At 50.8% G+C, this 21,975-nt stretch overlaps 5 protein-coding genes across 5 annotated transcripts; 1 reads left to right on the top strand and 4 right to left on the bottom strand.

Moving 5' to 3' along the window:
- Positions 1–213: 213 nt before the first annotated feature.
- On the bottom strand, positions 214–1,191 carry PODANS_2_960 (uncharacterized protein; the record flags this gene model as incomplete). Its single annotated transcript, XM_001910805.1, has 1 exon — positions 214–1,191. The coding sequence occupies one exon, from the start codon at positions 1,189–1,191 to the stop codon at positions 214–216; it is 978 nt and encodes a 325-aa protein (XP_001910840.1).
- A 997-nt stretch (positions 1,192–2,188) lies between these two features.
- Positions 2,189–4,682, bottom strand: PODANS_2_950 (uncharacterized protein; the record flags this gene model as incomplete). The annotated part of the gene is made up of 4 exons (XM_001910804.1): positions 2,189–2,340; positions 2,405–3,137; positions 3,198–3,340; positions 3,401–4,682. Coding segments are annotated over 4 exons (2,310 nt in total), but the record flags the coding sequence as incomplete, so codon positions are not given.
- A 2,055-nt stretch (positions 4,683–6,737) lies between these two features.
- PODANS_2_940 (uncharacterized protein) lies at positions 6,738–7,609 on the bottom strand (the record flags this gene model as incomplete). The annotated part of the gene is made up of 2 exons (XM_001910803.1): positions 6,738–7,149; positions 7,227–7,609. The coding sequence occupies 2 exons, from the start codon at positions 7,607–7,609 to the stop codon at positions 6,738–6,740; spliced, it is 795 nt and encodes a 264-aa protein (XP_001910838.1).
- Positions 7,610–9,697: 2,088 nt separating this feature from the next.
- PODANS_2_930 (uncharacterized protein) lies at positions 9,698–12,616 on the top strand (the record flags this gene model as incomplete). Its single annotated transcript, XM_001910802.1, has 5 exons — positions 9,698–10,337; positions 10,405–11,049; positions 11,102–11,934; positions 11,988–12,216; positions 12,369–12,616. 5 exons carry the CDS (start codon positions 9,698–9,700, stop codon positions 12,614–12,616), a joined length of 2,595 nt encoding a protein of 864 aa, XP_001910837.1.
- Positions 12,617–20,376: 7,760 nt separating this feature from the next.
- PODANS_2_920 (uncharacterized protein) lies at positions 20,377–21,708 on the bottom strand (the record flags this gene model as incomplete). The annotated part of the gene is made up of 1 exon (XM_001910801.1): positions 20,377–21,708. The coding sequence occupies one exon, from the start codon at positions 21,706–21,708 to the stop codon at positions 20,377–20,379; it is 1,332 nt and encodes a 443-aa protein (XP_001910836.1).
- Positions 21,709–21,975: the final 267 nt, after the last annotated feature.

Here is a 21,975-nt window from a genome sequence, read left to right as displayed (position 1 = left end):
GGTTTCAACGTAATCAACAGCCGTTCAAAGATAACTGAGAGGTCTTCCAAGTAGTTGATCAGCCTTATGTGTTGATGGTCTTTGAAGACAAGGTAGTCGGGAGGACTCGTCGAAGGTGTTATATTTTTATTTCATGTCAACAAGGGTTTCTAGCAACCTCCAAGTCCTTGTTTTTCTCTATGACTGCATCCAGTCCATTCCTCCCTCCTTCCCCTAAGAGACAGACTTCAAAGAGTTATAATGCCTCCCCGAATTACTCCCCTTCCAATAATAAACCACCCACAGCATCTTCCCCCCCCCCTCCCTATTGATAACCTCATTCCTCGGCACCTGCACAACCGTAATGCCCACCCCAAACACCCTCGCCAGAGCCAGCAGCTCCGGCTGCCCCCCCCAAGCAGAAGTATCCCTTATCTTCCTCAAATACTCCTTCCAACTCTGACTCTCCAAATCCACAAACGGCTCAAAATCATCCCTGTTCCTGTCCATATACTCCGCCGCCCGTCTCCTCACCTCCCTATAATCCAACAACTCCTCCGTCACCCCCCTCCGAAAAAGTTGGTCGCCAACAGCAGCAAACAAACAATGCCCATCAGCCCTAACCTCCACCTCCTCCAACCCCTCCCTCTTCAAAACCCCATCAACATGAAGCTTCTCCACAGCCCCATGATCCGTCATCCGCGACGCCTCCTCCTGCGCCCTGGCACTAGCAGCCTCAACCTCAGCCTGCCGTCTCGCCAATCTTTCCTTCTGCCGGTTTCGTTTCTTCCCTGGTTGTTGTTGTTGTTGTTGTTGTGGTGGTGGTGGTGGTGATGGTGGTGGTGTAACCCTCATTTCCTCAACCCTTTCCGTAACAGTCTCAACCTCATCCTTTCCCCCCTCCTCCTCAGGTTCTGATACGGGCTCAGGCTCAGCATCACCGCCGCCACCCGTAACCTGCGCCAGTTCCGCCTCGTGCCTCTCCTTCAACCCCCTCTCCAGCTCAGCACACTCCTCATTAACCTTTTTCCTCGTCTTCTTGGTCGCATTCTTCTTCTTTTGCGTCACCCTCGACTGCAAGTCGCGGAGTTCCTTGCGGTGGCGCGCCAGGATGGCTTCGAGGTCGTCGGGTTTCTGCTCTTGTGTACTTTCTGTAGTTGTTGCATCTGTTGGCTGGTCGGCCACCGGGGGAAGTTGTTCAGCGTCGCCCATGATGTCTCTTTTACTTTCTTCTGGGTGATGTGTGGTATGGGAGTGAGAATTTCGCTGCGAGAGTCCGATGGGCGCTCGTTCCCTGTGAGTCTAATTGTAGAAATAATACGATCGATTGGGAAGAGAGTGTGTCAAAATCGCGGCTGTCGGTTGCGCAAAAGCAAAAAGACAAAACTGTCCTGGAGCTCAAACGGCGAAACTCATGGTGGGGCAAGTCGCAACGGCGGGGCATGCAAGTTCTCAAAAGCCACTCGGCAGGCACCGACCATTCAGTGGAGGGTTAGGGTTTCGAAAAGGGGCATAGGGACAGGAGAGAGAACAGGCAGTACTCCGTAAGACCATACAAAACCCACCCTCACATTTCTCACCTCCCATATCGACACAGTAACTTATATTCAATTTGATATGTTTATTCATGCATACTTATAAGCCAAAAACCAGGCCCAAAATCCAAGCTGAGATGATTCCCCTCACCACCAAACCACTCACGAGAGGCCAGATGGAGAGCCGACTACAAGGTGAGAAACTGAGGATGGAGATGAGCTACACAATAAAAGCCAGCAGACCAAAATGCCCAATAGATAGAGAGAGAGAGAAAGGACCACCGCAAAAAAAAAACAACCCCACTGAACAGACAACCTGGTTGTGAATAGCACCATAAACACCACACCCTCACCAACTCCCGAAACAAGAGGAGAGAAAAAGTTGGTTTTATATCGAGAACCGCCAGGTAATGCTGCCTTGTTTCTCTCCATTCCGCTCCTCCATCCGCTGCTCTGCTGTTGTATGTTTGGTCCAAAGAAAAACCACCCCTTTCCAGTAACGCCATGCGCCATTCTCTTGATTGTTTAGTGATGTTGCGCTTAACATGTCTGCTGATGATCAGGCATCCCTCTCGCGTCCCGGGCTGTATACTCATGTCCAAACAACATTTCAACGCCCCTGTTTCCATCTCTTCCACCATTGATGCGCCTTCCTTGCCTTTTGATTTTGCCCCCTAAAGCAATTTGCTGGGTGGAAACTGCCTGAAGAGCGCCTCCAACGTCACAAAAGCACCCGGTCCCCCGTCCTTCGCCAGGTCCTCCAGAAGCACCGAGGTCTGGGCGTAAACGTTTTCGAGTGCTGCGCGGGATGATTTGCCGAGTGATGCTTTGGTCATATTAGTTAGCAACGCCTCCCATCACACATGGGCAGAAACAAGGAAGAAACCTACTCAGTATAGCAGAGTTCAACTCCTCCGCCACGGCCACTCTCCCCTTCGCATCCATCAAATGAGACACCTCTGGCACCTGCAGCGGATGCGGATAGGCAATCAGACTGGAAATCTCATCCAGGTGTTTCGTCATCTCTCTGCTCGGATTGTTGGTGAACTCGGCCCTCAGCTCCTGTCCGTACTCCAGTGCCTCCATCGAGAGCTTCCCGAGTTGATCAATGTAGAACTCCCTCTCGTCATCCCACTCATCTTGCATCTCCTCGTCATTATCCCCCAGGCCTTGTCTGCTGCGCTGCTCTTCGAGTCGCCGGTTTCGATCCTCCAACTTTAGGTTCATCTCGGCCTCCTTGCGAATCATCTCGATGAACTTCCTGCATTTGAGACGGAAATAAACCTGCTCGTTTTCTTTGAGGACGTTGGGGTAGTATTGCTCCGTGTAACGCATGGCGCGGTCGATATCGCCTTCGAGTATCGCTCGACGGATCCTCTGGCGGTTGTTGGCGTCCTCGTCGTCTTTGATGTTGATGCCCTTGACCTGTTCCTTGGCACTAAGCCGAAGAGCCGACTTCTCGGAATGGATCTCCTCCGCAAAAGCACGAGCTGTCTCAACGTAGCCGTCATGTTGCAGGAATTGCAAAACCAATTGCTGAATAAGCTCCGTTTCTGACAGTCCTGGTGCTAGGATGCGTGTATCGACACGGTTTATCTCGTCTTCGATAATCTGTTGCTGCTCCTGTTTATGCCACGAACGTTAGCTACCACTCGCCCTGTTCCGAGTGTTGAACAAACTGACCAGCATGTAGTTATCAATATCAAACATAAACGGCTGCTGCCCAAAGTTGGCCCAGATGTGATCCCCCGTCTTCTTGAGCCCGACCATGGGAAACAACTTGCCCGCCTTCACATCCTTAAAGTTGATGTCCCGAAACGCCACCTCTGCAGTTCCACATGTTAGCAACCGCCTTCTTTTGATTTCCCACAGATATCAAAACCTACTCAGCTCCTTGCCGTTCTTTGTAAAAAACGCCTGCCCCAGCCGGAAATTGATACAACACCCGACCGTATCCTTCGGACCAAACTTGGGGCCGTACGCCTTCCCTACGTTTTGCGCGGCGAAGCAGTTTCCGTCGTCCCCATGGTACCCCCAGCTCTCCGGTTCCCATCCCGGCGCCCGGTTCAGCGCGGCCATCTGGCTAGAGAAGCCAATCGCAATGGGTGGCATGTCGTCGGTCGATGACTTCTTCTTGTTCAGGACCGTGATCTCAAAGTAGTATATGCCACAGGCCGGATTCATGGGGTGATCAGCCCTCACTGCCGAGGCCTCGTGTTCATTGCTCATCCGCCCGGTGAAGGTAACTTCATAGCCATCGCCCGAGAGCTCTAGGGAGGGTTCCCTGTCGTCCATGTTCCACCTCGACGGCAACGGATTGACTTCCTCCTCGACCAAACCCTGGCTCAACGCCGACTTTTCCACCACATCAAAGGCCACCCCCCGGTGTGATCCCCCGCCTGTGTGCACCTTTCCAGACATGGGCGATAGAGTGTGATGACTGTTTCCGTTGGTGGCTAGTACTCCTGCTCTCGTCTGCGTTTTCGCACCTGGTACGCTAGCCTCTCTTTCTCTCTCGGCCAAAATTCTCGCTCGGTGCTGCTCTTCCAGCTTGGTGAGGTAGGTGGTACCTCGGAGGTAAGAGGGGGCAAGAAAGTTTGGCGCTGTCCCGCCGGACAAGAAGGGGTTGGCGCCCGCGCCGGTTCCCTTATGCGCGGCGCTGTCCACATCTGCAGCATCGGCGAAGCTTAAAGGTTCCTTGTTTAAAAACATGTCGAACGCCCTGGACATTGAAAAGTTGGAACCTAGTCTTGCGGGTGGTGGCCACGGCCCGCTATTGGTATTATTATTGTTGTGTCCGTTTTCGTTTTGGTTTCGTGATGTATATCCTGTGTCCATATCCATGCCGGCACCGCCAAATGTTGGGATATTGGGTCGCGAGAAAAGTCTATCGAGCTCGGGGTAGTAGGGATTGTGTGTATCGAGTTCGGCGTCAGGGTTCGGGTCAAGGATATGTGAGAACCCCAAGGCCGATGATCGGGTAGCGGATTGCTGCTGCTGCTGTTGAGATCCAGAGACGATGGAGGCGTATGAGGTACTCCTGGGGAAGTTGCTGGCGGCTGCGCCGTGCTGTGACTGCTGTGACTGTTGGTATGGGTTCGTCATGGTGAGGGGTGGCAACAGCTGGAGCAGCTGAGGGGGAGAAAGAACAGGGAGGGGTGGAGCTGGTCACTACCGAGCTCTTGGGCGGCGACAACGACGACGGCAGGATCTCCAGACCGCAAGACGGCCACCCGAGCCCCGTACCTCGTAAAGTGACAAACGTGTTATACGGTGGTTGAAGGGGGCTTATAGCTTTACGGTAATTGGGGCGTTGTGCGTAGCTGGTGAGGTGTGTGTGTGTCGACAGTTCAAGCGGTACTAGGTGCCCTCGGTTTTCTTGTCGCTGGGACGCTATGTCATAGATTCTAGGACCCGGCGTCTTTAGCAGAGGTGGCTTTGATGGCTGCGTTGGCTAGGTTGGTAGTTACTGGAGGGAGGGGAATATGTTTGGGGAAAGCCGTGGTGAGGATCAATCAATCGAGGTTGCTGCTTCTCGGTTCTGTTCTGAGTGTCTTTCTAATCAAGTCGGGTCAATCATTGCCTGTGAGGTGCCCGGGACGTCGCTTCTGGCAGCAAGTGCGGGTCCCTATCTGGCGTGTCAGTGGAGATTCTGGGCGGGCAGTGGGCACTGGCAGGATCATGGGGTCTCCCCCAACGCTTGTCTCTATGGAGACCCACAAGTTCCACAGTGGGTGAGTGGCCAAAGCGTTCTCTCTCTCACGACACACTTGCCTTATCGTCGTCATCTTTTGGGGGGACAACTTGTTCCGATGTTCGGATTCATCAGGGGAGGAGTCGAACATTTCATTCAAGCTGTCTACAGATATGTGTTCTCCTGCTATTCTCACAGATAATCGTGACAAGTTTGCTGAACTGGAATTCCCCAACCTCGCCAACCAATCAAGTGAAAGCCTCACCGACAGCAACCTGAGGCATCTTTACTTGATGCCACTGGCACGGAATATAGCGAGGTACCTCCGTACCTCTCTCTCTCTCTCTCCCTCGACGTAATCCTGCCATGCAATGGCGATGTGGTGAACCAAGAATTAAAACCAAAACCGGACAAGACACAGAAGAGGAAGCACACAGGAAGAGGCACAAGCTGACTGCTCATTTTCTCAAACCTGCAACCACTCAACTCCCCAAAATTGATCACTCTAAATCAGATCGGGGGATTTTCTCTCACTACTGTCTCTGCTTGACCAACATCACCATCCTTCATTCGTACGTAACCGCCTGGTCATGGTCGAACAAAACCCCACAGGTTTTTTTATTTTTCTCTGCGGTTTTTATTTTGAATTTTATGTGGACGGCCTTTCCCGAGTCATACCGGATGAATTATCCCCTGGGCCTGAGAGCAGAGCCAAGGTGTTGTGAAATAAAGAACCTCTTTGACCAGATGACCTGGAGCATTCATCCGATCCAAGTTCGCTGGGGTTTCCTTCTTTATTGTGTCCATCTTTGCACCGTGTAAATATTGATCATAAAGTGAACAATGAAAGGCGTTTGTTGATTCATTGTATTTTCAACACCGATGCCCGAGGTGTAAATGCCATCGCCATGGAAGAACGCCTTGTTTTCCGGCAACCCCGACACTTTGCAGACATTAAAATTCCCAATCACGAAACCGACAAACGATGTTTGATGAGCACCAAGTGAAAAAAGATCTATCCCCTTTCCTCATTGTTCCCCTGCCTGCCTCTTCTCTGTCTTACGGCGGAGAAGGCCAAACTCCATTTCCATCCTATCAACAACCCTAATATACAGTCACTCAATTGTTTGTCTCTCCTGTCTCTCCCAAAACCCCAAACCATCTTTCCCTTGTGCTCCTAAACGCCTTGCCACACACTGAACCTGACTGGCCAGTGCGTCATGATGAACCCCAGACGAAGCAAACGGCCGCTCCGTCGCCGTCCCCCCTGTTCCAGTTTTTGCCTTGCCTGCTCTCGCCCTGTGTGACACCTGGTGCAATGAAAAGTGAAAAGTAAAAGCAATCAGAACGCCCCCACCAATTACACCTGAAAAAGAAACCGGAACGCCCAAGGCTGTGTGCTGTGCTGTGCTGTGCTGTGCTGTGCTGTGCTGGCTGATGCAAATCATATCCCGTGATTCGCCATGTTGTTAAAAAGGGATTATTAAACGAATGAACTCGCTGACAGCATAGAATGGTTCAATGATGATTTAAGAGGCGGCGGCGATAGGAGCAGGTGCCGGTGGCACTGGGGAGGGAGCAGCACTGATGCTGGGAGCGCTGGTCATCTCGATGTCGCCGCCATTGTTACTTGTGTCGCTCTTGAGTTGCTGGCTGGCACTGTCCTTATTCTCCTTGCTGCTGCCGTCGACCGAGACTGGAGCTGATGATGAGTCTGTGGAAGTCTCGGGCGAGATCTTGGGAGGTGCGACCCAGCGTGGGATCTCCCAGACAACGCCGGTAAAGCTCTTCATGGTGAAGCCGCCTCTGCTCCACTTGCGACAGGGCTTGCCAGATCTGTCGAGGGCGCGAAGGCCAGCATTGATAGCACCTTGGTTGGCCTTGGGACCGAGCTTGTGAGCTCCGAGACTGGCTCTACCGCCTTCGATGGTTCCATCCTCACTGTGTAATGTGTCAGCAATGCATCAGGTAAAGGGGCAGTCAGTGATGATGGGATGAATGATGGAAGGGTGACATACAGTCTCTGCTTCTTCTTGGGGCCAGGCTTCCCACGGACCTTGGGCTCTCCGTTGAGAGCAGCCGCACCTCTTTTGACGCCCTTCTTCTTGGGACCCTCGGCGGGAGGGCCCATGCTCACAGAGGGGGGTGCAGGTGTGCCGGCGGCTGGAGTATTGGGGCTCGAATCCGACGCGTTTTCGGTGGTGGAATTCACCGTCGCAGCCGGGAGCGTCGTCGATGTGGCAGGCGACTCCTTGACTGGCGAATCTTCCTTCACGTAATCTGGGTCGACGATAGCTCGGAGCTTGGCGCTGGGAACTCTGAGGGTGACGAGACCAGCTGAGTTGTTGTTGGACTTTCTACGGTCCTTGGCCGCAGCGGCGCTCTTGCTGGAAGGAGCCATGACGCCCAACAGAAAAGCCGACGACGTTGTGGTGGGCGTTGGAGTTGGTGATGGAAGAAGTGGTGGTTGGCTGGTTGGAAATTTTGCTTTGTCGGGGCGGTGATGCGGTGAATTGCTGGTTGTGTGTGTGCAGCTCAGCGTTGCACGTTATTCCTGACGCAGGCTAATATTATTGCTGACGGGGAGGGCTGGTGGTGGTGATGAGGTGGTGGTTGGTGAGGGTGGTGATGATGGATTGTGGTGATGATGGGCATCGGGAAGTGTTGTGGGAAAGAGAGAATGGGAACGATGGGAATGGGAATGGTTGAAAAGTTTGGAGCCCTCGCAGCCATGGTGAGGCGGCGGGCTGTCCACCTGTTTTGCCTTCATGCTGCCAAAGAATAAGGTCGGGCAGTCGACTTGTTCGCACGAACCGAGGGGGACACTGCGCGGAGTCTCCAACAACAGCAAGGGAGTCTCGTCTTGGATTTTTCTGGGGCCTGGTTCTCGGTACATAACCCCAACCCTAAGTACCTCTGTACCTCAGGTCAACCAATCATCGGCTCTCCCATTCATTGGAGGCTGCGCACTCGTCAAATTGCGCTCCTTTCCCCTTCTTTCCGGATCATCACCAGTCCCATCTTTTTCGCCAGAGTTTGCCCTGGAGGTGCAGGTTTTTAGGCTTCTCTCAGCACGATACAGCAGCAGCCACACACCACCTCAGCCCACCTGACCGTACACACAAAAAGACTCGGCATGATTTTGGATTTTGGATTTTAGATTTTGAAGATATCTAGGGTACTGGAATGACGCTATGCCAGATTGCTCGAGTCGTGGATTTCATCACGCACCGTGACCTCCTCGCTCCCCGGCACAGGCCACACGGCCAGTCTCCCAACCCATTTTTGGTATCTTGGGATTGGGCCGTCGCATCCACCACCTGAAAAAAAAGGTCTCACGCCGTGCCGACACATGGATGGGCCTCCGAAGCTGACCAATTCAGCGACTAGGTAACCATCCACGCCATCCTTCTTTGACCTTCTTTATCATCGACTTCTACTCAAGAATCGAGATCATCAATCGTCAACTGCCCCCCAGTTTCCCACTCTTGTTGACGGCCGGAATGGGGTCAGTTTTTCTTTGTGTGCGGAACCGGAGAGGGGAGAGTCGATGTGACCCAACCAAACCTCCAACGAGCGTAGAGTAACGCACAGGAAATGGAAATGGGGTGGGACACAACAATGCCAACCTCAGCTCAGCATCGCCGAGAGTCTGCACCCGCCCCCTCTTCTGGTCTCCCCTCGTCTCTCTCCTTTCTTCGTCGCGCCAACTGATTGAGCTCTCCGCGGGGAGACAAACCGACACGACGCCAAAAGTGGCTCGCGTCCAAACCGTTCACCCAAATCTGCCGGTGTCTGCAATTGATCAGCATCACTTCTTCGGCGGCATGTTTCAGACCTCCCCCACGGCATCATGAAACCTCCTCAGACTCTTTTACCACTTTCGTCTGATATCCTCACCACCAAACCCGTGCATCGCAGCTTTGACCAAGTGGCTCAAGCCGGACTGGATAACAGTCGAAACACCATACGTTGATGGAGATGCGAGTGCATCATGCATCGAACACAGTGTACTGTAGCCATGTACACTGCCTTGTCGTTCGGGATCTTTCTTCCTTTTCCGCTTACATGGCATTGGTCCCCATATATCAAGACAGCCGACAGTTATCGGTGGCCAAAGATCACTCCCTACATGAGCGGACCGTCTTCTTAGACATTCGGGAGCACGCGAACTGGCCGCATTCCAGGAGTCAAGACAGCTTGCCGTGATGCGGAGAAATCTATCACAAAATTGGGCTGGGCAGGAGGGACAATATCGCACCATTATGTCTACCATCGTACATATAGCAATCGAATTAAAGAATGGCAGAGGCATTCCATTTCACGCGTCTGAAGGAATTATTTGGACGCGTTTTCTCGAAATCACTCCCAGGTCCATGGTTGATTGTACGGAACGGCCCGTCGTACATATGCCATCATGAAGGCATCCTTGGGAGAGAAGCTTGGGATCATCAAGCAGAGCCATGGTGGCTAGGAACGACAACCCATCATGAAATACTTTGTTCTCTACAGCACCCTCGCCCTCGGCGGTCTGTCGGTCGCAGCTGCTCCTTTGGACCAAGCAGCCCCAGTACTCGCCCCAGTCCTCCATGACGTCCCCAGTGCCGGTGACGATGCGTCTAAAGAGTCTCTGAAGAAGCGCCAACTTGACATCGGGGGTCTGGTAGAAGGGCTGATTACACCGATTCTCCCAGAAGAAGCGTTGGAGAAGCGTCAATCAGACCATGATCAAGACACACCTTCGACGGTATCAGACAACTCCGAAGGGCAGCTAGAGAAACGTCAAGCCGACCCAAGTCTGCTGTCGATGTTCGGCACCCCTGAGAAAACCCTCGAATACTTTGCGTCTTTCAACCAGCCAAGACAGCCAAACCTCCTCGACATCCTCATTGGCGACCTCAGCGGAGTGGTTCCGGCCGTCACCGGGCTCCTTGATAGTGTGCTTGACCTCCTCCTTCCACCAGTTCCATCCCCAGCGCTTCCCAGGGCTGCCGAACCCACCACTATCAGACAATACTCTCCCGAGGCAGTTTTGAGCGCTCTGTCGAACATCGGCTATCCTCTCGGAACAGGTCCCGGGTTGGCTACGACCACACTCTGCATCGCAACGATACAGTTCCCATCGCCGGGTTTCCTACTGTGACGATAACAAGGCTTACCACTGTGACTGCGGGCCCGGTGCCTATCATCATCCAGGGGTTGACGGCTCTCGAGGGTGCCATCTCGTCGGTGCTCAACGAGGTCATTCCCAGCGAGTTGCTTCCAGGCGTGACCATTGCTGCCTCGGCCAACCTTCCGCTTGGCCTGAGCCCAGCGATCAGTCTGACGGTTCCTGGGCTCAGTATCCCGGCGATTACGTTACCTCTGCCGACGGTGACGGTGACCCTCCCGTCAGCTCCCTCGATTCAGCTGCCGTCTGTGTCGTTGCCGTCTGTGTCGGTACCATCCGTCCAGGTGCCGTCTCTCTCAGTCCCGACCCTTCCGCCGGTTCCCACACTGCCATCGATCTCGTTGCCCAGCGCGTCTCTCCCAAGCATTTCGGTCCCAAGCATATCTCTTCCGAGCGTATCTCTCCCGAGCGTATCTCTCCCGAGTGTGACGCTTCCGAGTTTGGAGTTGCCAGCGGTGTCTTTGCCGAGCGTCTCACTCCCAAGCCTCACCTTACCGACCATCTCATTACCGAGCCTCTCTCTCACCTTGCCGACTGTGTCTTTACCCAGTCTATCACTCCCAAGCGTGTCGTTGCCAACTTTGCCCGAGACTCTACTGCCTGGAGTTACGATTCCGGGCACTCAGCTCCCTGGGGTCATCGTCTCGCCAGCACCCGGCCTGACCCTCTCCGTCAGTGGCATCTCGGCCAATCTCCCCGTTGTTGGTACTGTGGGAGTTCCAGCACTCATTGACCTCACTGTTGATCCTTCGGGCTTCACAGCTTCAGGAATTGCCATACCTGCCGTGACCATCCCTCCCCTTGTCATCCCCTCTCCGGTCCAGGCGGTCCTCCCCAACATTTTGAGCCAGCTCTCCCAAGCTGTTGCAACCGAAACGCCGTTGGTTCCTGGCCTTATCGCTGTCATTAATGGGTTGGTTCCCATTCAGACGCCAGCCATCACCCAACCCATCGGCAACAACATTCCCATCCCGACTGGTGCTCCTATCTTGCCTAGCCTGCTCAGCGAAATTGGTGCTGCAGTCGGTTCCCTTCCCTCGGCCATCCCAAGTCTCCTCAGCTCACTCGAGCCTCTGCTTTTGCCGGTGCCGACATTCTTCATTCTGCCTTTCCCACCTTTCCCAAATCCATCCGCCCAGCTGCCAACCTTTTCTATCTTACCATTCCTCCCAATTGCAACCCTCTTCCCCAACCCTCTCACCGCCCTCCCGACCATAACATTCCCACCCCTTCCTACCGCCATCCCGACGCTGACCACTACTCGGTCGCCTCCATTCATCTACTTGGGTCCTCCCATTTCTGTTCCCAACATCCTCACGTCCCGCCTTCCTCTCCCGACCAGCCCAGCCACCCCGCAGGGCGGCTACCGATTCAACGCCATGTCCAACTCCAACGTGTCAGTCTACTACGGGCAATCACAAGCCTCTGAGCGCATCTCCCTCGCTGATGTCTGTGCCGATCCCAACGTTGATCTGGTCATCCTCGGCTTCGTCACAGACATCAGCTACCAAAACAGCGGGCTGCCCAAACTGACGCTCGCGCCTGTGATCAAGGGCGTCAAGACTGGGTATCAGCGGCTTTTTTCTCCGGGTTGGACTATTACGCGCAGTTGGAGGAGGACATCAAGACTTGCCAGGCGACGCACGGGAAGAAGGTTCTGGGGTCGCTGGGTGGGGGCGGTAGCTCGTTGGTGCTGAGGTCGGAGAGCGAGGCGCAGCAGTTTGCGAACAAGTTGTGGCAGCTGTTTGGGCCGGTGACGCCGGCGACGACGAGGGGGTATGAGTTTGTGAATGGGTTGAGGCCGTTTGGGACGGCGGTGGTGGATGGGTTTGATCTTGGTAAGTCTCCTTTGCCGCATTATCACATTACAACAATAACATATTACCCCTTTTGCACATTAACACATTACCACTCTACCCCTTTTTCCCTCTCCCCCCTCTCAACCACCTCCCCTCTTTCTTCATGACAACTAACCCCTTTCTCTTACCAGCAAAACTCGACTCCTCCCCCAACTACTGGGGCACCTTCGCAGCGACGATGCGCTTCAACTTCTTGCAGGACACTTCAAAGATGCCTTATTTGTCTGCTGCTCCCTGGTGTGCTTCGCCCGACAGGTCGATCCCGATTGGGTACCTCGCCCAAGCCAACTTTATCTGGCAGAGATTCTTTGGAGGAGATGACACCGGACGGTACGAGATTGGGGGTGAGAAGTTCTTGACGTCGATTCTTTCATGGTGAGTTTGGCTTCTTCCTTTTTTCTCTAGAGGAGGTGGTGGTGGTGTTCCTTCCCTCTGTTGGGTTTGGGGATGTTGCCTGCTCCTTCCCCCTTTTTTGGGGCGGTTTTCCCGTCCGTGTTCCTTCCTGTTTTGAGCAAATTCCCTTGTTAGAGAGGAAGGAACGGTAGGACAGGGGAAGGAGCAACCTTGACTATCAGAGGAAGGCGCAAGGAAGGGGCAGCACCCCAAACCCCCTTTGTCTCCAAGCTCACAAGAGTGCTAACAACGCTTGCTTTTCTAGGACCCGTCTCATAACAGATGGCATCCTCTCCCTAGGCGGCTCCAACGTGGCGATCGCGGGGACGAAGTTCTTGATCGGGATTCCCGCCTGGGTCGATGCCGCCCCGAGTGCTTACACCAAACTGGGAGGCGCGCAAGCTGCGGGGTCGCTTGCCAGTCAGCTGCGACAGCTGGGACTGAGCGGGCTGTTTAACCTTGGCGGCGTGATGGTTTTTGACGGGCCGGAGGGGCTTGAGAATCTGGAGGGGGGGAGGTCGTTGCTGGGGTGGGTTAAGGGGGGGTTGAATGGGACTTTGACTGGTTAGGTAGGGGTGAACCATAGGGGGGAGTTTCTTTTGCATGTTTGGACATTTTCAAAAAAAGGGGGTCTTTGGCTTGGGGCATTTATTTCGATGTGGACCTACCTGGTGGTTCAAGCATTATTCGGGATCATTTTTGGGGGGGATTACTTGAGGTATTCTCTTGGTTTGGATTTGGTGTGGAATTCTTTGGTCTTGGGTTTTGGCATGGTCGTTTGGAGTTCTTTTTGTCAGGGCTTTACTGGATCTTTTATGTTTGGTTGTTTCGGGGTTGTTTTAACTAGACATCTGCCTCTTGTGGGCTCTGTTAGGAGTCGGCAGGGTGTCTTTGAAGAATAAAACTGTGGTGATCAATATGGCCTTGTCCCTTCATCATTTGTTTTTCCGTATTAACAAGCTCAGCAGACTCAGTTGGGAGGGTTGTGTTATTTGGTATTAAGCACTGCTTTTGGCTTCTATCCTTACATACAGCCGGCAGCACCCTAGAAAATATCCCCAAGAACACCATCGCCCAACAGAGAACAGCTAGCCAACAACACCCCTGATCACCGGTTCATAGGACATCTTGCAGTTCCAATAGCCGGCCCCGTCCAAATATCATGCCACATATATAGAAAATAGGAGACGGAGAAGAGTGAATCCAGAAGTTATAGATTTTTCCATGTGGTGACTCCACGCCACTTTCTGCCACTACCCTTCATGATGTCCAATGTTTATGTAGGTCGGTCCGGCGCACAGGGCACCACCTAACAGACATAGGGTATGTTAGAGATGCGGCTGGAATCTGCCCAAGGTAAGTGCCGCAGGTACCAGAATTGTCCCTACGAGTTACCAGGTGACTGCCGCAGATACTTATCTAGCAACATGGGAACCCCAATGCCATTGGACGCCCAAAAAGGCTGTGCCTTCATCGTGGGTCCCTCACGTAGCTCCGTCTTGATCTAACCAATGCAATGCCAACGCACTCGGCTTGCCCAACACCTCATCCAGCATATCTGCTAGTTCCTGTTTGGAGAGAGCAAGCCCGGGGCTTGGGCGACCACCTTGGCTGACAACTATCTGGCGGCGCCGCTAGACCCGAGGCTTCAATCAATACATAGGAATTTACAAGGCCGTCCGTATGTGGTCCAACATAACACTTACAGGAACCTTCCAATACGACTATTATGCTAAAATGCAGTCTTACGTACCTTGCGGTATTCTGAACCCCTAGGTCAACCAGCACCTTTGTAATCTTCTTCTCAAGATAAGATACTTCAGGACACCTATGTTATTATCTCTTCAAAGTCTTTTGGCCTTAAATGGCGTCTTCATTGGGCAAGTATCTGACTTTAGACATCCATGTAGCTCCATGAAGACTATCTTCTTCTATTCTTTAAATACAAACCTGCACTGTAAATAACTAATAACAGCCCCCTACCGACTGCCAGCGGCAAAACTGTCCCTCCCTCGCGGTTTTATTACCAAAAGGCCTTCCCAGATATCTCGAAATATCCATTCCCTTGCCCTCTTTTAGGATATATCTAACTATCCCTAAAGCTAAAAAGGAATACTATATTTCTAACTTTTCGAGAAGAATTATTTAGTTAAGTGTGACGAACCCCTATCCAGAACCTCTGAAAGGGATACTGGTTGAAGGTAACTTCTGAATAATCCTGGTTCGGTGCAGCTAAACAGTGCACAACAAGATGTCTCGATGTAAACACAAGATGCCGTGAATACAAGCTTGAATTGCATACTGCGGAACTGTCTATCTACACCAGCCAGTTCCTCCGTATATATAGTCCTTGTGCCAAGCCGTGATCAGTCTCCCAAGGCCACTGATCACCTCGGCTCAGTCTGCTCAGTGCCCTGATCACACTGATCACTCTGCTCAGTCTGCTCAGTGCCCTGATCACACTGATCACTCTGCCTTCACTGTGATTGGCTCCCCTATACGTTCTCCCGATTGGCCCCTTATTCCCGTGGCCCCACAACCGTCCTGTACCAGGGTTGTGACATTAAGCACGTAATAATATATCCTATTATCGTCTTATTTATTATTATATTATAAAATATAAATCTTACTTAATAAAGTTTATTAAATATTAAGTTTATTATTTATTTGGTATAACTATCGAAATATATACCGAATTAATGGACCTATCGATAGCGATTTAAGATACGTATCTCCTATACCCCTTAGTTATTTAAATACCCTAAAGTCTATTTATTTAATATAAAAAAAGAAAAAACCGAATACTTATAAAAGCTTTAATTTAAATATTTAATCAAGGAAGAACGAAAGAAGGAATATTATAAAGTAAACGCGAAAATTAAAAGTTAAAACGTATTTAATTAATTTTTACCCTAGTAAAAATTAAACTTAAACTCGATTTTCTTCCCTAATAGGCTTTTCGTTATCGCTAATATATCTTAGGTTATACCGTTATTAATATATATTATTATTAATATTATATAACTATCGTAAAATATTCTTATAAATCAATAGCTAAATATATTAAATATTACTTTTGAATTCATATTTTATAGGTATATTATTATAGGTACTAAGGAAAGTAATAATTTTATAATTTATATTTTTAAATTTAATTATAATTAAGTTATCGAATCTTAGGTTAATATAATAAAAGTTTAATTTTGTTTTTTATTTATATGTACGTATATGTCACAGTTAACCCAACAGCAGGCCGCGCCACATGTGGGGCGCAGGACGTCCCTAGCCAATCATTAGAGAAGTCAGGAGACAGCCAATCAGGGCTGGACGAAAGTGCTATGGCGCCAAGACACACGAGCACTCTGCAGGATGCAAGATGCTACGAGTGATCAGAGGCATAGCACGACGAGCACTTTGCAGGATGCAATGTGCTATGGGTAATCGGGGCCGTAGCAGGGCGAGCACCTCAGGGCCCCAGGATCTATATATACGGAGGAACTGGCTGGTGTAGATAGACAGTTCCGCAGTATGCAATCCACAGTTGTATTCATGGTATCTTGTGTTTACATTGAGACATCTTGTTGTGCACTGTCTAGCTGCACCGAACCAATTGTCAGAAGTTACCTTCAACCCGTATCCCTTTCAGAGGTTCTGTACAGGGGTTCGTCACAGTATAGCTTTAAAAAGGCATAACATAATTAATTAACCTTTAAAGGTTAATAAATATTTTAGTATTAATATTTTACGTAGTTAGGAAGTAATAATAATATAAGGTACCTTAATAATATGTAAGGCTTTTACTAAAGATTTACGAAACTAGGCATTAAGTTTATATATAAAACCTGTAGAGGGGTAACTGGGCATGCTTGTTCCGTTTCCCGTTATTCCCGTTGTTCAGTTCTTCCCTTCTTTTTGCACTTGTGATGATGGTGGGGGCGTTGCTGAAAAGAACCCCTTGCAGTACGTTGCCAATAGGTGTGGGTAGAGGAGGGGTATGTGGAAGGGGTGTTGAGCTAACACCATTGGTAGAAGCCGAGCTGAGTTCCTCTCATCCAAGAATTACTATGCAGAACATGTGAGAATTGAACATACCTACTATACCTACCTTTTCGTGGTGCTTTGTGCTTCTCTGTTGTGTCAAAAGCATGCGAGGGGCTATCTTGCTTCAGAACTGACTGCTTAACAGAACTCTCGCCCAGAACGCCAGGAACCCATATGAGTACTATCGATATCGTAATAGTGATGGCCCTGTTCATGGAATGTGGATAGCCTGCAGCCCTTGTGGTGATATTAGACCTATTTGTTTATTTAAACCTAAGTCAACGTTTTGAATGCCTGACGAGTTCGTATGGATTTACCGCTTGGCGAAGAGAAAGAGGTCGAAAGAGGTAGTGAATGGTAATTAGAAGACTTTTAATAAACGAACTACGTTTCATACACCCGCCTGCGAATCGCCAACCTGCCAACAAAGAGTATGAATCTTCCCAGGTTCGGCGTATCCCACGGTGTCTCTGAGTCTCTTTCGATTCCACGTACCCAATCTCTCTCATCTTTTACATACATGTTAACCTATTCATACCTCCAATTTTGTGCCTTGGTATACTCTTGACTCTCATGTTATGTTCACCCAAGCCTCGCCCGATACATGAAAAGAAAAAGAAGATTTCAAAGGTATATCTCCGGAACCTCAATGAAGCCACTGTGGGCTTACCTAGCCAAGTAAGAATACAATAAGTAGACAAACCCCCACGGAGAAAATTATGATGGCATTGTTGGCAGTCAAAGGTTGTGACTGGGCGACTCGGGCTTCTGTTTCTACTTCTTGTTCTTGGCGAGGTCGTTGTTGTAAGATGGGGTGGGCTATTGGTTGGTCATGATCTCTTAGGGCTGGCAATGGCCGGATGGGCTGAGAAGGGCATCAAGCTCGTATATAGCATTGTGACGGCGGTTGTTAAGAATAGCGTCAAGTTTGCTGTCAATGGTGAAGAGCTTGTTGTTGATATTGTCCAGTCTTTTGTTGGTAACTTCGGATATTCTTTCGTTCTCCTCTCCAGTCTTGTTCTTAGACTTGAAGCTAAACATGATGCCTGAGAACGAGTAAAGAGTTAAAGAATGGATGTTGATGGAGGATAGTCGTCTGAGCACGAGGGATAAGTTCAGGATATTGAATAAATGGAGATTGGGAAAAGCGAACTATATATACTTATAGCAGATAAATAGCAATAGCAAGAGGAAGCGTACATGAGGCGGCCCGTGGGAGTCGGAGCGATGAGTTATGAGGTTGGTTGTCTGCCAGCCGCGCAGTGTCGTGTGGCCCTAATATTCAAGAGAGGCAGTCATCCTGTGAGTGTTTTGGGTATCAGTGAAGCTGCATGCTGCTCTAAGAGAGGTTCTGCTCCGACCAATCAATCACACGCACCTGATGCAGCGTCAGAAGCGGTCAACGAGCCCACCTGCAGCGTTTTGTAGATGGGTGGGATCGAAAAGAAGGGGAAATTAAAACTGCACTTGTACTGCGGAAGAGGGGTCGTTTTCCCGATGCAATCTCTTCAGTGAAAGGTACATTACCTAACCATGCACTATTGGCATCAACCGAAGTACGTACCTACCCTACCTACCTGCGAGCCCTTGAAGCTCTACCTGACCCTATGAAAAGATATCTCTATAAAAATGCTAGAGACAGTCTGGTACTCTGGACTGTGACAGGCCACCACATTTTGATGTCATACATGCACTAATTCTGCTATTCATCACATTTTTGCCGACTGCAGAGGGCAACTTCTCTCATTGTTTATGGGATACAAGTCCGGAAATATCGATACAAGCCAGCCTCGTGGTTGATAGAGTGTTCATTGTTACCTACCTACATAGGCGTAGCCCAGTACATCACCATGTCAGTTCAGCCCGCGTCCCCATCTCCCAATCCCTACCCCAAGCCGTCAACTACATCACTTGGTAAGAAACCTCAATTCTCTCTTCATCAAGCCGCATTTTCCACACCCAAAACTGTAACATGTCTCTCAGAACAACTAATCACGGCCATGTTATCTGTCCAAAGAGAAAAGCAACTGTAGTGATATATCACCACACCGAACCAACACCCCATCTACCACTATCTGTGGTCTTGCTGTGAACTCCGAGTGAATGTGTTGGGTGGAGAAGGAGTGAGAGAACGAGCAGCAGAAAAACACAAATAATAGCAAGGCCTGGAATGTGTGATGCTTTTGCCTCCCAAAGTTTTGATTCAGCCTTGCCGTCCTGTTGCACATGTTGTTGCCATATGTTGTTGTCAACATCGTTTTGTATCGGTGGGAGAGTCCTCAGGACTTGCTGCGGTCCTATATACTGGGTGCTGCCTTCGAGTTCGTGAAGTGTGGGAGCATCTCGTGTGTTGATGAAGGTGGTGATTTTGTAATCGATATCTTCAAGCTTTGCTATGATTAGGCTGTCGAGATCGGGGTTGGTATCTCGAGGTGCCTTTTCCGTCTTCTTTGCCATCCGTATGGCTTTGAGGATTCGTGACATGATTGATCGGTTCTGGGCTTGACTATTGACAGGTAGGTTTTGTGGCCCTCTCTTAAGGAGACAATAGAATGGAACACAATGAGGGTGATAGACACAGGAAGAGAAAGTCTGGCAAGAGAGGAGAAGGTGTTGGACAGAAGCAGACTTTATAAAATAGATATTCAGATGATCCCTCAACCCGACCAAGACCCCGAGGCCTTGAGGAAAGCAGCTCAACGGCGTCTGAAGCCTTGGCAAAAGCAGCTCAGCGGCGTCTGACCCCTTGGCGGAAACAACTGGGTCACGGTCCCCCTGCGGCTTCAATAATCACAAAATAAAGTGTCTGTCCCATTGAGCCATGTGTGTTTTGATAGGCTCTTGTTAGGGTAGTAAGCTTCGACGTCCCGACACCGGAATAGAGAACAACAGCATATATTGTAGTTGAAAAGCATCAATTGCCCGGTCCGTGAAGTCGTCATGTATACCCCAAGAAGGCTGAATCTGCCTGTCCTACATCCCGCCCAGTGGGGAACGAGCTTCGGTGACATAAGTTGGAAATGCAACATAAATCAATGGTCGTCGTGCATTAATGGACCTGTTTGAAGAGCCATCGGCAACCTACTGCATGCCGGTCTGGTGTGAATGAGGTGGCGAAGATCTTGCTGCAATACCCTTTCGCGAACCAACTTCTTCTGATTTGCCCAGCGGAGCTGTATATGCAGTCTAGCTTTCCTCTGGAAATAAAGGACCTGGGTTACGTGGGAGATGTGTTTGGTGAGAAACTCGAACGTCAACAAGCAAGTACCTAGGTACACAATCACAGTTTGAAAGGATCATTCTTTTTCTGTTGGGGGGAAGCTTCAGTGACATGCAAACCTTCAACTACTGGAGAATATGTAATAGGTAGAGAAGACTGCCAGTGTGCAACTGTAGTCTTGCGGCTTCGTTCCCCCCCGAACCGTGGAAAAAGGGGCTTCCAGGGGTTTGCTTAGTCAGCAGAAGAACATACGCAAAGCGTCGCCATTGATAGAGGAGACTGTCTTGCGCATCGCACTCGCCCACGGAACTTGAACATGTAAATAGGAATTTTGGCAAGACTTTGCTTTTGTCTCACTAAGCTTTTCAAACCAGTCCAATTGCTATAACCTTCGAAGTTGAGCTGTATACTTTTCGTCGTCATTCATGATGCCCATTTTGTCTTCCGATATCCACCGATTTTGTGTCAAGCGCTCTGAGATAGATCTACTCCAAAGGTAACTTCTGGTGAAGGTACTGTCTCTTACCCTCCCCATAGTCACCCGCACCTTGGCCACCACCACGAATCTTGTACTTGTAAATCATCAAACCCTCCAACCCCACCGGTCCTCTTGAGTGAATCTTGTTTGTGCTGATACCCACCTCAGTGCCGAAACCATATCTCATTCCGTCAGCAAATCTGGTTGAGGCATTGTGGTACACACCGGCCGAGTCGATAGCGTTCATAAAAGTCTCAGCATCCTCCTTGTTAGAAGTGAGGATAACATCTGTGTGGTGGGAACCGTGGGAGTTGATGTGGTTGATAGCTTCGCTCAAGCCAGAAACGACCTTGATGGCGAGAGTCAGAGACAAGAACTCGGTGTTGAAGTCCTCCTCAGTGGCGTCAACAATCTTGAGGCCAGGGGTGTTGGCGAGAGCGGCCTTGGAGGCAGCATCGCAACGAAGCTCAACATCCTTGGCTGCGAGGGCAGTGGCAACATCGGGAAGGAGAGAAAGCGCCGACTCTTGGACAAGAAGAGTCTCGAGAGCGTTGCAGGCGGCAACATAGTTGGTCTTGGAGTCGACGATAACCTTTTCCGCAAGGGCCTTGTCGGCAGAGGAATCGAGGTAGATGGAGCAGAGACCGTCGGCATGGCCCAGGACGGGGATCTTGGTGTTGTCCTTGATGTACCTCACCAACTCATTGCCACCACGGGGGATGACCAGGTCAACGTACTTGTCGAGAGCCAACAATTGGGGGATAACATCGCGGGTGGTGACGAGCTGGACGGCTCCGTTGGGAACCTGGGTCTTTTCGAGAGCAGAGGAGATGACGCGTGAGATAGCGACAAAAGACTCGGTAGATTCCTTGCCACCCTTGAGGATGGCCGCATTGCCAGACTTGATAGCGAGGGCGGCAATGTTGGCGATGACCTCAGGACGAGCCTCGAAGATGATGAGGAGAACACCAATGGGACAGGTCACCCGTTCGAGGCTGAGACCTTCATCGAGTTGGGTGCGCAGAGTAACACGGCCAACAGGGTCCTCGAGGCCACGGACGTCGAGGATGCCCTTGAGCATATCCTCCCACTTGCCGGGCTTAGTCAGGTCTAGACGTGAGACGAGACTTTGGCTCAACTGCCCGTCGGCAGCAGCCTTGCGCGCAAGCTCGAGATCCCTGGCGTTGGCGGCAAGAATGTCATCGCGAGCAGCTGTGAGTCCCGAGTGAATAGCTGTGAGAGCATCGTTGCGCGCATCGTCTGAGAGTGTGGCAAGGATATGGGAAGCTGACTTGGCCGACTGAGCGGCTTCGAGGGGGGAGGCGCTGGTAAGAGACATTTTGACTTGAAGGTTTATTACTGCTGATATAAAAATCCCAGTGGATTCTTTTCCAAGTGTCGTCACCGGGTGCCAGGCCGTAGGTCGGAGGACACAGAGGGGCACATGTTGTGCCCCTCCAACGCGGCAGGGCGAGGGTGAGTCAATGTGGGGTTGCGGGGTGCTGTCAAAGTCTTTAGGGCTGGACGTCCCTGCATCTTTCAACGACAACCCATTGAGGTGCCCGGCAGGACGGTAGTATCACGGCCGATAGCCCAGTGTCTCCAT

The sequence above is a fragment of the Podospora anserina genome, chromosome 2 (assembly GCF_000226545.1).
Source record: "Podospora anserina S mat+ genomic DNA chromosome 2, supercontig 2".
Classification (NCBI taxonomy): domain Eukaryota; kingdom Fungi; phylum Ascomycota; class Sordariomycetes; order Sordariales; family Podosporaceae; genus Podospora; species Podospora anserina.
This window is presented reverse-complemented; position numbering and strand designations above follow the sequence as displayed.